Source organism: Pelmatolapia mariae, linkage group LG1 (genome assembly GCF_036321145.2).
Source record: "Pelmatolapia mariae isolate MD_Pm_ZW linkage group LG1, Pm_UMD_F_2, whole genome shotgun sequence".
Classification (NCBI taxonomy): Eukaryota; Metazoa; Chordata; class Actinopteri; order Cichliformes; family Cichlidae; genus Pelmatolapia; species Pelmatolapia mariae.
The window spans coordinates 10,973,572-10,989,692 of NC_086227.1; the positions used below are offsets into that span (position 1 = coordinate 10,973,572).

General features: G+C 42.4%; 2 protein-coding genes across 4 annotated transcripts; one reads left to right on the forward strand and one right to left on the reverse strand.

Moving 5' to 3' along the window:
* The first annotated feature begins 1,460 nt into the window (after positions 1 to 1,460).
* On the forward strand, positions 1,461 to 9,966 carry LOC134626178 (cytoplasmic polyadenylation element-binding protein 1-like). Of its 3 annotated transcripts, none has more exons than XM_063471753.1 (11): positions 1,461 to 1,775; positions 1,959 to 2,180; positions 3,426 to 3,655; positions 5,128 to 5,383; positions 5,465 to 5,578; positions 6,156 to 6,260; positions 6,936 to 7,072; positions 7,506 to 7,704; positions 7,827 to 7,921; positions 8,053 to 8,133; positions 8,540 to 9,966. In XM_063471753.1, exons 1-11 carry the CDS (start codon positions 1,679 to 1,681, stop codon positions 8,648 to 8,650), a joined length of 1,647 nt encoding a protein of 548 aa, XP_063327823.1. In that variant the 5' UTR covers positions 1,461 to 1,678; the 3' UTR covers positions 8,651 to 9,966. The 3 variants fall into 3 exon arrangements, with proteins under 3 accessions (XP_063327823.1, XP_063327832.1, XP_063327840.1); XM_063471762.1 differs by having other exon boundaries at positions 6,156 to 6,245; XM_063471770.1 differs by having other exon boundaries at positions 1,461 to 1,753.
* A 1,549-nt stretch (positions 9,967 to 11,515) lies between these two features.
* LOC134633944 (small ribosomal subunit protein eS17-like) lies at positions 11,516 to 15,687 on the reverse strand. The gene is made up of 5 exons (XM_063483049.1): positions 15,639 to 15,687; positions 14,737 to 14,888; positions 12,696 to 12,801; positions 12,406 to 12,471; positions 11,516 to 11,640 (listed from the first exon to the last, which is right to left on the reverse strand). Exons 1-5 carry the CDS (start codon positions 15,639 to 15,641, stop codon positions 11,563 to 11,565), a joined length of 405 nt encoding a protein of 134 aa, XP_063339119.1. The 5' UTR covers positions 15,642 to 15,687; the 3' UTR covers positions 11,516 to 11,562.
* Positions 15,688 to 16,121: the final 434 nt, after the last annotated feature.

The window sequence follows — 16,121 nt, forward strand, 5'->3', positions numbered from 1 at the left end:
TGTAGCCATGAGAGTTTAAAAGGTTTTAGACATGCTCAAATAGCTAAGTTAACAAAGTCCGCGCAAATCTGTAGTACTTTTATTAAGGTCTAATAGTCAAACTGCATTTCCTGCTAACTTTATTTGCCTACACATCAAGTGCTCGTTGTGGTCAAACACTTGCAGTCAGGGAAACATGAAGGCCTTGATTTTGGGCCCCAGATGGTATCAACAGCTGTTTTCACTGTGTGATAAAAATGTTTTAATCTTGTAGACTATAATTTCCCAAATGGGTTTCCTTTCCAGTGTTTTCATCTTAAATGCAGTTTTTGACCAGGAAACAGCCTGAGATGATATTTATAACAGAAAGCAGGAAATCCTTGTGCAAATGCTAGAAAAGGAAGTGTTTTGGCTATTCAAGCAGAATTATTTTTCAGTAAACCTAAAGATTGGGCTATATTGGTAATATAGGTACTGTAGTATTGAGGGATATTACATAAGCAATACTGCAACAATTTGAGTCCCAAAGTGCTTGAATCTCTTTGGAAATTCCCAGTATTTCTCAGTTGTGTGAATTTTGATGCTTTTAGTTTCATGTACAGTGAAGTGTTAGAAAGCAGGTCACATGACCTCTGCCCTCAGTGGTAGCTTCTCCTGCTGTGGTTTGCATTTTCCTTAAAACCACAAAACCATGAAGGAACATGCATGCAGTGTGCAAAACCAATGTGGTACTCTGTAAGATGAGAGGCTGCATTGCCTATAATGGAAATCCCCATTCGACTTTTTTAAGCTGTAGAACCTCCTTCACCTTGTCTTTTTATTCAGGTGCCAGCAGCTGATTCATACTGCATTGCTGGTCTGCAGCACTGCAGTAGTTCTAAGTGTGTGTGGGGGGTTTTTTTTTTTTTTGGTTTTTTTTAACCACAGGGGTGGTATTTGCCAAGATTTTGGCTCAGCACAGTGCTGGAGTCCTTTCAGTTTGCTTAAAGCATGTCTGCTCTTGTGACTTCTGGTCTTGTTTTTAGATGACAATACAATCCTTAGTTTGACATGAGCAGAGCATAAATGTCGCATAGCAAAGGTAAGCTGGGTCTTGATGCACAATGAGCTGAAGTTCTTCTTTGGTCTCTGTCCCATCCACTCCAGCTTAGTCTTGCTGAATCAGGGGTGTAACTGGCAGCTGGAAGCTTTCCAGGCCTGGGAAGGGGAAGGGAGGAGCTGGTGGTGCAAATCACTCAGTCCTCAACATCTGATCAGTCAGCTGCTTCAGCTACAGCGAGACACTGCTTGCCCGTTTGTTCAGTGTTGGTGTGCTAAAATAAATTCACAAGCCAGTCTGAAACTGAAATGCCCTGAGCATCCTCAAACCTACAATACTTTAGTTGAAGTCTGCTGAGTCATTTGCTCCCATGCTGCCTCCCGCCATGCTTCTGTAGCTCTGCCCCTCTCTCCCCCCCTCCCTCCTGCCTCTGTCAGCTCGCTCGGGGAAACAAGGCTAGACACAGAGTAAGCAGCAGTAACGGCAGCAGCTGTCTTCACACTGACTCGGAGACGTGCTGTGCCTACCAGAGGGGAGTACTTCTATCAACAAGCCAATAGCTCCAACAGGAATTTTTCATTACACAGTTGTTAGGCAAGGAAGCGGGGAGGTGGGGGAAGCTGATGTCATTAGCAGGGGTGTGCGAGTGCATCAGCAGCCATGTCACATGCTGCTAGGTGGGTCAGTGATGCGGACGGAGATGCATGGCAGTTGCACCGGGCACAGAGGCAGCAGGTTAGCTCCGCCGTCAGCCAGGGTAGGGGAGATGTGTTTATTGAGGGAGTTTATTGTGGTTTCTTTACCAGAAGGGGTTTTGACAAGTCTTGCTTTGATCTTTTCTGTATAATGATGCCGATGGGAGGCTGAAAAACGTTCTTTGTGGCTGTCTAACACTTATCTCCTTTCGCTCTTGCTTAATCTGTGAACTGGATTTTGGCAGAGTCAGACCTGGCTGCAGTGGGCAGCAGGAGGATGCTTTTCCCAAATTGCGATGCCATGCCTGGCTCTCAGGAGATGTCGTTATCCAGGGACCCGTCGGGTGTCACAGACCTGGGCCTGGGTCTTCAGTCTCTCCGTCTGTCTGGCTGGGACAAACCTTGGAGCAGCCAGGAGGCAGATACACACACCTCCCCATCTCACGTTCAAACCAGCTCACCCTCCAGTAAGTGCCAGACCTTGAACTGTGTGTTATAGGATTCTGTGTTGTTTGGGGGTACCAGTTTCCCTAAAAGTTTTTTCTGGCTCTTACTTTTGAAAAGAAAATTGGAATGGATATAGTAAGGTTGTTTTTATTGTGTAGATCTTGTTAATATCAAAATAAGATGGTTGGTTAACAGCAGTCGGTGTGGGAACAGCCTGTAGCGTCACTATGGAGGATGATGTGGCAGTTTTGCTTTACTGCATCCCTAGCAAACACACGAACAGCCAGTGAAGCTACTTTTCTTTCTCAAACCCTCATCATGTTGCCTGAGAGTCAAGTTAAATATTTGTTACCTGTTGATCAAACTTGAGTCAGGGATGTCAGTCAGTGCAGTTTTCTAACTCTACATATTCAGCCTAAGTCAAAGCTGAGTGACAGAGGTATGCCAAGTATATGTAAATTTTGACATTTTTCAGACATGTCTTGTTTAAGACTGTTTTGCCATTTGAGCAGCACTGATAAGGATGCCCCATTTGTCCTGACCCATTTGTAGCACTATAGTTTAGCTGCATGTCCACACCAACCCAGTGTAACTTCATTTAAAGCTTTCCAAACTGGGCCTGCAACAAAGTGTGACAAAGCTTTGAATGCGGCCTACAGCTGAATAATCCCCTTCAGAGCCTCATGTTGACTTACAGGCCATGCCATACATGCCCGTCACTGTTGCCAGCTGACTCACTTGGGCATCAAGAGCAAGCGACTTGTTAATGCTTAAGGAATTGTTGCTTGGCGTTTACTGGATTTGTGTTAGAAACGCTGGCTTCCAATTGATTTGACTTATAAAAAGGCATCTAGCATCTGAGGGGAGAAATTGTTTCATTAGCATTCTGGTTAGAAAATAAAACCAATTGAATGACTCAACAACTTGCGCTTTAAGGCTCTGTTGGCAGCCAGCTTGCACATCTGGTATCTTGACCAAGAATATTTTTGGAAACCTCAGTTCACATGGCTACCTTAGTTCTGATCAATGTCTGTCTGTAGATTCAGCACAAAACTCAATTTAAGATGCCCTTGAAGATGCACCTTTTGAAACTCGAGTTTGCTGTGTCGCTTCATTCCTGACAAATCAATGCAGCTCTTGAGGCACAAATCCCATTTTCTTCAGTTTACTTGAAAAGCTGAAATGGCAAACAAGCTATCGAGTAACCTTACATGGCTACTGGCACAGATCGCACTCTTTTTATACTAATTGTAATTGTTTTTCAGTGTTGGGTCTACTGAACAGTCCCTTCAGTGGCCTCCTTGGAAAGCCCCCAGGCTACCTGCCCCCCGATTCCATGAGCATGACGGCTGACTTTCTGGAGAAGTTTCCCGGTGTTGCTCGCATGGCAAACCGTCTAGACTCGTGCTCCTTTTTGGACTCTCGCTCCAGCAGTCCTGAAGACTCGGAGACCAGTGGATTCAGCTCTGGCTCGGATCACCTGTGTGACATGTTGGTAAGGCAGATTACTTTTATTCTCCAGCTTTGTTGGATTGGTGGAAGGTGAATATCTCAAACCCCAATCGACCCATTTACTGTTTTACTGTAGCATCCAAATCTACAGGGTGTGGCATGAAAAGATGGGCTTAGAGTGTGATTTGTGTGCATGAACTTCACTTTCATTTCTCTGCAAGGGTCATGCACTTAAAGGTATGATAAAGTAATTTAAGGTTATTTAAAGGGGGAAAAAATGTTGTTCTAAGAAATGTACATTAATGTGTAATTACATCTTCCAACAGTTGATGCATTGTCATAAATCTAAAATTAATCTATTAGAAATGCACAAGATTAGACAGTTTGGGGAAGCCACCATGTTGCCCTGCCATATTGTATACAGTGGCTGAGAGAGATCGCCATTTAAACTATAACCTCTTCACCTCACAGCTCATTGCCTGAACTGAAGTCTGCTCTAACACACAAACATGCTTACTTAGTCCCAATATTGTCACGGTTGTCAACGATCTGGGTTATGTGTAATAGTCTACTGTCCCAGCCAAATGGTAGCAGCTGGTTATAAGCTAACATTATGCCAGCTAATGTTAGGCTTTTGTGTCCTAAAGTCAGACGTTTTAGATTTACCTCAAAGACAGTTTCACTAATACTGGAAAAAGCAGTGTTTACAACCAAAGCTGATATCTTCAGCTCATCTCAATATCTGTCATTGGACAGAAGTGAGCTTTACTGACTCACCAACTCGCATTGGACGCCTTTCAAAGTTTTACAGCCACTTTCAGAGTAAATGGACACTCTGCATATTGACAGCTGATGTGACTGATGGCCAACAATCACTACAGATGAATAGTGGCCAGAGCTGTTTGTCCTCCAGCAGCCACTGTAGATAAGATTATGAACTTAAATCTAGAGGGGCACTAAATCGAATTTGGTTGTCTGCAGTATACTGATATCTAGCAGTGAGATTTTACACTTTACCCTTTTAAAGATTCTTACTTTCTCAACTGACAGGAGTCTACCTTAACCTTCCTTTGGCCTGCTTTTTAACTTTGAGGATTTAAAGGGTTTGACATTATTCTATTGTGGACACGGCAATCATCAGCTTCGTTGTTCAAGCTTCCATCACAGGGTATTTTCAGTATTAACTTTCTGGCTTTTTTTTTTTTCTTGTAAAACATCAGAAATGAGTTTTGGAGATGGATGTCAGAAATTGATCAGTTATATTAAGGCAGGCAAAGTGGAGCTTCATGCTGTAGGGTTTTTATTTTTTGTGCCACACTGGCATTTATTAACTTCGAGTTTTGGCAGCAGACAGTGTGGACTGCAAATTTCTGATTATCAAGTCAGATACTGCACCCAGTCTAAACCCTTCAGTGAATTTCAGTCAGTTTAATTTTCCTTTGACTTTTTATTTTAATACACAGAATGGAGGAAAATATGAGGCCACTTTACACTAACTCATATCTTCTTCTCCAGTCCACTTTGCGGATTTCCCCTCCCCTGCCTTATCTCACGTCAAACGTGCAGAAGGACCTGCTGCGACTGGGCTCTCGCCTGGACCCTCAGGACACTAGCTCTCCTCTGACCCCTCCATCCAGTGCCAGCCCTTCCTCCTTGGCTATTTCCCGTCGCTGGCGTGCTGGCTCTTCATGGCCGGGTGCAGATGTACTTGATCAGCCAGAGGATGCTTTCAGCATTGAGAGGGAGGCCCGCCTGCATAGACAGGCTGCAGGTAGTCACTACTCATTAATCATCTTGAAACTGTTCAAGCATGACCAGTCCACAAACCTTGTCTGTCTTGTTTTCAACTCAGCTGTGAATGAGGCGACATTCACCTGGAGTGGACAGCTGCCTCCCCGTAACAATAAAGATCCTCTTTACTCCTGCAAGGTCTTTCTTGGTGGTGTACCCTGGGACATCACAGAAGGTAACTGTGGCTGTAAACTGTCTTTATTAAACACGTTCTTCTGATTTTATGGGGGGAAGGTTGTTTGGTTTTTGTTTTAAAGATTTGAAAAGATTGGCTATTGAAATCCCAGATACGGACATGCTTAAATCTGTTTCTGTGGATGCACATAGCAGACTCTTTTATTCCCTCTGGGTTTTTCAGGTTTGGCCCTACCTTAATGTTTCAACACGTGTGGCCCTGATGGTTCTGAACAATTCACTTAACAGTGTAACAGTCAGCTATAGTGTGTTTTACTTGGTACATGCAACCTTTTTATTGTAGCTTTACAGAATTGATTAATGCTGAATTAGTTTGCTAACCAGTATCTTGGCAACAGCTGCAGATGTGTGGCTATAAATGGCAGCCACTGAAAACTAGAGCTTGGGACTAATGGCAGCTTGAAATAAACATGCATTCTTGGATATCCATCCAGTTTTAAAAATGACTATACTTAAACCCTTATTTACTGTAGTCTTTTTGGCAGAGATTACAGGCATTGGTTAAAACCTCACTATCTTGGTACATCTCACTGTCACAAACTGATGCTTTATTTCAGCTGGCCTGATCAACACCTTCAGTGGTTATGGCCCTCTGACTGTGGAGTGGCCGGGTAAGGATGGAAAGCACCCTCGCTGTCCTCCCAAAGGTAATGTCGCCAAAGGTAACAAAGAGCTGGTAGGCTATTTTCTTCCTTCTGGTTTTAAGGTGGCACTGTGGTGAGCATGTAGTATAGTGGTGAGTAACTGATGGGGATTCTGGGCATTACTGGAGCATAAAACATGGTGTTAGAAGCAGGGGTGGGCTAATGCTCTCAGTAACACTTTGCTAATTAGTTTGTATAAATGAGTTTTGTGGACCTCCAGCGGTGACATACCCCCACAGGCCATTAAGTTATAAACTGGTTTTATGACAGTTATTTTTTTTTTCTCAAACTTTCTTAAATCTACATTTCATATGGACCTGGGCTAAAATTGGTCAGCATTTCATCACTGATTTATTAGTCTAATTATACATTACTTCACGCTCCCAACTTTTTCAGTTGGACTTGGAACTTAGTGTTTCACTTCTGCAGTTACAGTATTAAAAGCATTAAACCTGGCTCAGTGTCAAAGCTTTCAGCAAATCAGCTACAGACAAGTTGTAATCTGTCAGGACCTTCTGGAAATTGTATGAAGTGCTATCAAGTTTTACTGTAGTTGCTGTGTTACTCAGTCTTGGGTTGTTGTAGCTTGTAGTTCAAGAGGCAACATGCACTGTAGCACCAATGGTATCGGTCTGCCCTGCAGAATGATGCAGCAAGTAAGCCTCTTTAAAGTGTTTTGGTGTTTGTCTGTAGGGTACGTTTACCTGGTGTTTGAGAATGAGAAGTCTGTCCGGGCTTTGCTCCACGCCTGCTCCCAGGACCCGTTTCACCCCGAGGACAACAGGGAGTACTACTTCAAGATGTCCAGCCGCAGAATGCGATGCAAGGATGTAGGTGGAAACGAAGCATGCAAGGCATTATTTACTCACTGCATTTACAATTTATGAAATGCTGAATAATCAATAGCTGTCATATTGTGCTCATCAAGTATGTTTAAGAAATATAGGTATAGTTTGAATATATAGTCTGTCTGTGATGCAACTCCAAGAAATGGATTGTCCAGGATTAGATGCTTTAGAATCTGATTTGAGACACCTTGTTTGTCAGATTTCAACAATGACTAATTTAAGTAACTTAAGTGAGATCACCAGCACACACATCAATATAGATGGAAACTTGTAGAAAGCTTCTACGTCTTTCTACAGACCTTCTTGTTGAGCACACTTATTACGAGACAGTTGGCTTTTGTTTAGTGAGCGATCCTAGTGAAGGACGGGAAGCGAGGGTGTCTGTCCTGAATGCTGTGGCTCTTGGCTGCTACAGGTGCAGGTGATACCCTGGGTGATCTCTGACAGCAACTACGTGCGTTGCCCTGCTCAACGTCTGGACCCGAGTAAGACGGTGTTTGTTGGTGCGCTGCACGGCATGCTGAATGCTGAGGCGCTGGCCAGCATCATGAACGATCTCTTTGGAGGAGTCATGTATGCTGGCATCGACACGGACAAGCACAAGTACCCAATAGGTGAGACTGCTAGTCTCGAATTGTCAGTCAGCATCTACTGCAGTTCAGTTCTTGGTGACCACTGTAGGTGTGGTTTGACCTTCAAGAGTTGCTTTGAGTGACATGGTTTGTCTTCTGTACAGGCTCTGGACGTGTCACTTTCAATAATCAACGCAGTTACCTGAAGGCTGTGTGCGCAGCATTTGTGGAGATTAAAACACCCAAGTTTACAAAGAAGGTAAAGACATGTTTACTGCATGTGCTCTCCACAGCAGCAGAGAAGTCTTTCAACAGCTTTGTGCTGCTTTTGGTGAAGTGTCAATTTTCAAAACTTGTCTGCTATAAATTGAGCATTGTTTCCCCCTTCAGGTTCAGATTGATCCCTACCTGGAAGACTCCATGTGTCAAGTTTGCCTTCGCCAACCTGGACCTTTCTTCTGCAGAGACCAGGTCAGTGGAATCTCCTACTCCCTTTTTTTTTTTTTTTTTTTTTTTTTTTTTTTTTTTTGTGAGCATGGCTGGATTCAGTCAAGCTTTCTGTCCAGTAGACTTCATGTCTTATGCTGAACCAGAATATTAAAATTTGGTAATTAAATCATGGTTCTTTAAATTTGTTTGTATATGAGAGGACACAAAAAAGGAGAGTTAAGCAGCTTGAGTCTTAACTGTAGTTCAACCTCATCTTCTGTGAGAACAGTTGTACTTAAAGTTCTCTATTGAAATATGGGAGTGATGTTGTTATAGAAGTTTAGAACTAGTCTTGTTTAATTGGTAGTTTAATTCAAGTTTAAGTTATGATATTGTTAGACTTGTTTTAAATCAGATGTTCCTCTATAATGACCTGACTCACTCTTAGGCCTGCTTCAAGTACTACTGCCGCTCCTGCTGGCACTGGCAGCACTCAATGGACATCTTAAGCAACCACCGGCCCCTCATGCGCAACCAGAAGAACAGAGACTCCAGCTAGAGGAGACGGATTCAGAGTCCCGGAAGGGCCAGAGGAGGTGCCCGTCTGCACGGGGCAAGGCTGCCCGCCAAGGAGAGCACGTGTGCCAGACCTCCGGTACAAGGATACCATGGCACACCACCAGGCACTGGGGATATCACTATAGAAAATGTTCACTTTTGCACTTGCTACATTTTTGCTGTTCACAGTGGCACTATGCACAGTGACCTTGTTGGGAAAGACAAGGGGCCCTTCACTCTTATGCATTTTCCCAGACTTGTGGCCAGATGGAAAGATGGGAGTCAGCCTAAGGTTAAGAAGTGGATGAAAACACCATTTCTTTAAAAAAAAAATTATTATTATTTTTTTTTTTTGTTTACATGTGTTGCATAGTGAAGAGCAATCACGCAAGTCTCATTGCCGTTCATTGGCAAACGCCATACAGTGCCTTTAAATTTTTATTTCCCCCCCCCCTCCCCCTACCCCCAGTTGGCATCAGTTTTTCCTGTGCAAGCCAACTGGTGTTTCTTACTTTTGGGAGTTGAATGTTGGGCTTCATTTAACCAGTCGCATTTCAGACATTTTTACGCAGTTTTTTACTAATTTGTACACAAACGGTTTTAAGTCATGACATGAAAATTCTGAACAATTATACCCAGTGGCTGTTTATGGGAAAACCCCCTTTTATTTATTTTTTTTTCCTGGCTTTTTTTTTATTTGCCCTCCCAAATTTCAACTGAATGGGCACAAATTGTTGGATGTACTACTTCGACTTTGTTGGTCCAGTTATATTAAATGTAACGGTAGTACTGGATAACTCAACTGGTAACCCATTTTCTTTTTTCCAAGCAACTGATGGATCTTGATGAAAGTACAGTGAGCAAATCATTTGTACATAGTTTGATTTCTGTTTTTGCACTTTTTAATTTGCACGTGTGGAGAGGTGGCAGTGGTTTTTAATCACTTTTTGTACATCGGCAGGGGGACATGCCTATGTTAGAACAGCTGCTTGTTTCCTGTTGAATGTAAGAACTTCCACTTAGCTGATGATAAATTATCTATCCCAGAGCTTGAGTAGACCAGTACATGATTCAATGCTTTCTTATCCCATTTTGCCTTCCTGTTCCAGTTGGACATAAATGCATAATAAGCTGTGTGCCAAAGACGAAGTGTCTTTTCTTTATCCATTAGGTTTGTCATGCTGAGCTTGTTGTCCCTTAGCCCAGCTGCTTTTTAGAGTTTTGAAAGTCTACCTCATTGTGGTCTGCCAAGTTTGCTGCTACTTAACAGTTGTGGAGTATGTTCAGATTGGGCACAATAAAGGTGTTTAAGCATTACTAGCCATGTCTGGACTCTTAATGATTGTTTTTGCTGTCATTCTTTTGAAATCTCGGTCAACAGCCTCGGCAGGTCACTGCCAAACTGATTTGATTAAAGAGGTGATCACACCTGCAAGAGATGGTAAACTGTAAGCCCAGGAAACATGATGGTAACTGGGTAGTGGAATGTCACTGATCTATATGGTTTGTGGTGGAAGAAACCGATGGCAAATTACAAGGTTTCACATGTTTAGAAGACGCCCCCTGTCACAAAGCAGTGCTTTACATTTGTAGTCAAAATTAAAGCTGAAATTGACACGCGCACAGCTTCTATACCAGCCCAACTAAACCAAATGCTTGGGAATGGTGTGAAATGGACATCACAGCCCCCTCCAAGATTGATGGACTTTAATAACTTGTCAAACCTTCCCTACAAGTTGCTTCGAAACCTGACACTAATTTCATGTAAATCTACCTTAATCTTGTGTTTAAAATCTAAATTGGCAGTTTTATGCAAGAGAAATGGTTAGTTGGTCATTAGGGGGTGGCACGGTGGTTAGTACTGTTGCCGCACAGCAAGAAGGTCCTAAGTTCAATTCCACCACCAGGGTGGGGTCTTTCTGTGTGGAGTTTGTGTAGGTACTCCAGCTTCCTCCCAGTCTGAAGACATGCAATTTTTGGGGTTAGGGTTAACTGATCAACCTAAATTGCCCATAGGTGTGAATGTGAGTACAAATGGTTGTCTGTGTCAGCCTTGCGACAGACTGGCAACCTGTCCAGGGTGTACCCTGCCTCTCGCCCTTTGACAGCTGGGCTAGGCTCCAGCACCCCCTGTGACCCTGAAAAGGATAAGTGGAAGCAGATGGATGGATGCTGGTCATCAGTACAAGGCTAAGCTAGGGGCTGGTTTCCTGATGCAGGCAGGCTTCAAACACCAGCCATGAATGCTTTTTTTTTTCTCCTTTAAAACCTTGGCATTGCATCTGCAGTACAGATCACTTTAATTACACCAACTACTTTGTGTGACTCAACTCAGCCCAGTGCAATTACATTATTACCAAATGTTTTCATTTGTTTAGTAGAAACCTCAAGTCTACTCAAGGTTTCGAGTATTAGTTTTTTAGAAATTTTGAAAATCAGATTTTCCTTGGCAAATATTGTCTTTAACAATTCAGTGTATGCTTAATACTGTGTAGAAAAATTGGTTGTAATATGATTTAAGAGGCTATAGAACTAAAATGTATAAAGTAGCACTTCATTTAAATGTTAACTTGGTTACTTTTACTTGCAAACACTGCTTTAGAAGCACCTGATTCAGTTAATACCACTGCCCAACTATTGAAGCAGTGTTATGTGAGTACTTCAAATTCATACTTGAGTACTTAAAAGTACCATCGCCATACTGTGGATTCCCATGATGCAATGAGCCTCTTCTCTATTCATTTACCACTACTACCTATCCAAAGCGCTTCTATTGACTTTCTCAGTAAGGGCACAGTTTGGCTGATGAGAATGTGCACTCCTTAATGTTCATGTATGTTTCAGGAAAGATCAAGGAGGCTTTAAATTGAACATTTTTTAACTGTCTTTATTCAGAGGCCATCAAACATGATTTTAAAGTCCTCGTGGCGTCTTGAAGTTCATCCCGATGGATGGCTGAGTGACTTGAAGATTGGAAAGGCCACCAAAGTCCTACAAGAAGAAGAAAGTTTTAGTGATTTAAATGACCAAGTTAAAAGCTGTGACATGACAGTTCAGCTAGCAATGACACCACAGACTAAATAAAAACTAATGATAAACATTAAACTGAAATAACAAGTGACTTTGTTGCCCAGACTATTTCCATTTTTACTCCGACTGGATTACAGGTGGATGCAGCCATTGTGATGCCAGTCAGTGTTTAGTAAAGTCCGATTATGAAGCCTCCAGATGAATATTTCCATCATCATGTTAGCGTTTTCCACAGGATGTAACATGTCCAGGACATATTCTGAGTCCATAAACTCAGAAATGTTTACAGATGTCACAGAAAAAGGAGAAGACATGCCAGTGTTTTCTGTTTCTATATTTATCTTTTCTCTGCTTATTAATGTATTGGATTCTTAATTTTGCTCACCCTGCTCTAACCACACACCACAGCCTAAATGGACGCATGACATATAAATATGGGTGTGCTTTAAATAAATAAATATCACTTAAAAAACAGGTGATTGCTCCACCCTTTTAATGCACTCATTTAATGTGTTCTTTCCCACCCCCACTAAATGCACTGGTACTTAAATGGCCATTAGTGATAAATTACACCTGGCAATTTCTTTGCAATGTGCCCATTATGTTCTTTATCAAAATATTAAGTGTTACCAAAGGAAATCATATGTCAGGGTTCTGCTGCAAATTCAGAAGGACTTTCAATTATGTGGCAACCAAATAAATCAGCAAATAACATCTGACACTCACCAACATCTTGAGCATTTCTTTTGTATCTGGATCCACCTCAATGATCTCCTGGTCCAGAGCAGAAATCTACAGGATGAGAGACACAAATGAGCCACCTGAACTGTCCTTTCACGTCCATGTTTACTCCAGCAATAGCTGGAGATAAATGTTCAGTGACAACAAAGATGCTTAAGGAAACCCGTGGACACTCGAGCGGCAGCTCAATGTAGCCCGACACAAGGTGTGCAACCTAAGGCACGGGGAGCACTATAGTCAGCCGTCAAAGGTAGGACAGAGGACAGTGAACTGACCTCTGGGACGTAGTTGTCCCTCCTCTCTCTCTCCTCCTCCTGCAGCTTGATTGAGATTCCTCTGACTGGACCGCGCTGGATACGCTTCATCAGGTGTGTCACATACCTGAGACAAGTGAGCACAAACACACAATTAGAAACCTCCAGCAGATTAGTGCACATTATTTTTTCTGACTGTAAGCAGTTCACATTTCTACGTACTCCAAACCTCCAGCAGAAAAATAAAAATGTTTCTCAGTTTAACAGAACAACTTTGTTTTTTTTAGCAGTTTTATGATTTAACTTTTGTTCAGCATGTCTGACGTTTTAGTTAATTCAGACCAAACACAGAATATATTCAAAACAGCAATGGTGGAGTTTAAATGAGTGGCTACTGTGCACCAGCTCTCAGGTTCATAACAGAAGCACATCACACACACAGAATCTAACAATCCGAGAAAAATGATTTAAGCTAAAAACAACCACTTCACATGAATCGTCTTCCAAGCTCATCAACTCGTTTCACCTGCAGAAACATGATGTGAAAGTCATACCAGCTGAGTCTTTTTTTTTTTAATGAACCAACTAACCAAAAAAAAAAAAATAAACCCATAACAAGCTCCCCCCAAATCACATTAGGCTGACAGGCAGGGTACACCATGGACAGGTCAGCAGTCTGTCACAGGGCTCATTCCCACTTACATGCACACTTAACTGCGTGCTGTGGGAGTGTGAGAGGAAGCCGGAGTACCGGAGAGAACATGCAAACTGCCTAACGGCAGACTCTAACCCAGACCTCCTTGCTGTAAAGTGACTGCAGTGTCCCTAACCCGAATCACATTTAAACTTTGTTCCCACTCTGGTTCTTCACAGGCTTCATTCAAGAAATCACAAAGAAGACATATCACTTCTTAACCTTGTGAGCCTAATGTTTTTCTCAAAGAAAAATGAGAAAACCCATAAAGCAAACCAACATTTTTTTTCAAAAAATTAAAAATAGTAGATGTTACTCATGTAAAAAAAAAAAACAACTATCAATATCATTCAATATAAAAAAAAAACAAACGTTCAAAAATTAAGACAAAGCCTGAATTCAAGAATAAAACAGTGTTCATGTTTCATTGACATGACGAGCTGCAGGAAATCAGAGGGGGAAATTCTCAGAGGTTCTGACTTGGGGTGCAACATCTCTGCACCCCAAACATGCAACAGCTGACTGGAAAACTTCATTTTCACTTCAACAGCTCCACCACAGATGTGCTGCTTTGCAGTCCTTCAAAATCCTGACTGCACCTCACTGGAAACAGATGACACAAGCATCTGTGCCCCTTGTCAACCAATCAGCCTAATGCTGACTGGTTGACAAGGGGCACAGAATTGGGAAGTTTGTTTTCACCGTGAAAAACAACTTCAGAGATACGACATGAAAAGCACAGACAGTGTACATTTTTCACTGTTTTTAAAAATCTGCTTCACTGCACCTCTTTGTTTGTTCCAACTTCACTCTTCTCCATGGCCAATGGGCCAACAGTCGACAAGCAAGAGTGGCCCACAGACCAGTTGTACCACATACTTTGTACACTGCCTCCATCTGACAACAAAGCTCACTGCAGGTAGATGGGCCATCCCTGGACTGCCAGCGAACTGCAAACACCCTACCCCTGCTGTCAGACTGAGGTCGGATAAAGTTCACCATAAATTAATCACTACAGTTTGTTTGGTTTTTTTAGATCTGTTTTGAGCCACTTTAGCACAAAGGAACCACACCAAGGGGAAAACCAAACCAGAGTTTGATTTAAAGCTACACTTGGAAAAAAAATCACTACAATCTACAAGTCAGCTAGCTAAACGCTTGGCCCCACCAGACCTCAAATACATCTATGTGGGCTGCTCTGACATTCTCCTGTGCGGTGTGCTTTGAAAGGGACAGAGGTTCAAAAATAATGTTTGATCTATCAGGATAGTGAAGCTGTGCTGAAGAAATAACAGCATGCTGTAGCTGAAATCCTCTGCCTTAAATCTGTGCTGAAGCAGGAGTGCACACAGCTGAAACCCCACTCACCCTGCAATCTTGTTACGCAGAGGTTTGCTAGGGATGATGGCGATCTCCTCGCACACCCTCTTGTTGGTGTGGAAGTCATTGCCCAGTCGTGTGTAGTACTTCTCGATGATCACCCTGGCGGCCTTCTTGACCGTCTTGGTCCTGACTCGACCCTGGAGGAGGAGGAGGGGGCACACAGACTTTTTAGATTTCATGTGTATGAATTGCTGAAGAAGGGATTTCACATATCTTCACTGATTCCCCCTCAAAAAACACTGTCTGCAGTTTAAAAACTTTGGCATAAGAGAAAAGGTACGGCAGCTTTTAGTGGTAAAGTGTGTCACGCTTGACTACATGTTAAAATCACGTAGTGACAGATCATATGACGGAATGTCAAGTGAGTTTAAACGTCTATAAATCACATTGAACGGCTTATTTAACAGACGAAACTTATATATTTAGACATTAATGGCCAATAAACGTTAAAACATATTTTGAGTACATTGAACACAAGCTCATCACCATCCTCAAGTCACCGAGCAGCTAGTCCCCCGTGCAAAACATTACCACGGTAAAGACAAGTAAACGGAAGTCAAGTTGTCGTTATGAACAAACTTTCCTCCAACAACTAACGGACATTAACTCGGTATGAGAAGCATACAAACACGAGCGGAGCCAAACTGTTGCCGACTGCCCGTAAAGGTGCACCGCGAACCTGCGGCTTGGTGCCCGGTTACTTCGGGAGCATTCAGTCTGTGTTTACATGGTTAACGCCAACAAAGTGCGTCGAAAACCCGCGTTTACAAATCTTCGTGTCGCCTGTGTGCAGACTGACGGTAGTAGCCGCTCGGTGACGGGACAGCCAGTGAGGATTGTGAAGGATTGTGGAGGACGACTAGATGAAATGCTTTCCATGGACCCACCATGTTGACTCGGACCGGTGGAAAAGGGTTAACGCACGCTCACACCGGAAGTTTATAGTTTAGAGGCTGCGCTGCTACAGCGTAGCGAGCAGTGTCTCCGCCTAGCGGTGGGAGGAGAAAACATCACGTTACTGTAAACTATTTTTGTGTTACGCACATAAATCAAGATTTGGGTTTCTATCTCAAAATTTCAACTTAATAAATCAACATTAGAATTAGGATTAGTGTCAGGGTCATGGTTAGTGTTGAGCTCAGCCTTAAAAACTCGAAATGCTGAGAAAATAACTCCAACTGATGCAAAAGAAAATTAAATTAAATCAACATTTTAAGATTTGAACCAAATTTGACAAGCTGTTTTTACAGCACAAACATTTGTTCATATGCATACATTACTTTGCAGCAATACAAAAATTGAGAAATAACCAGTTACATTTTTTTTAAATTAGTCAACATTTTGTTTTTAACTAATTAAACTGATACAGT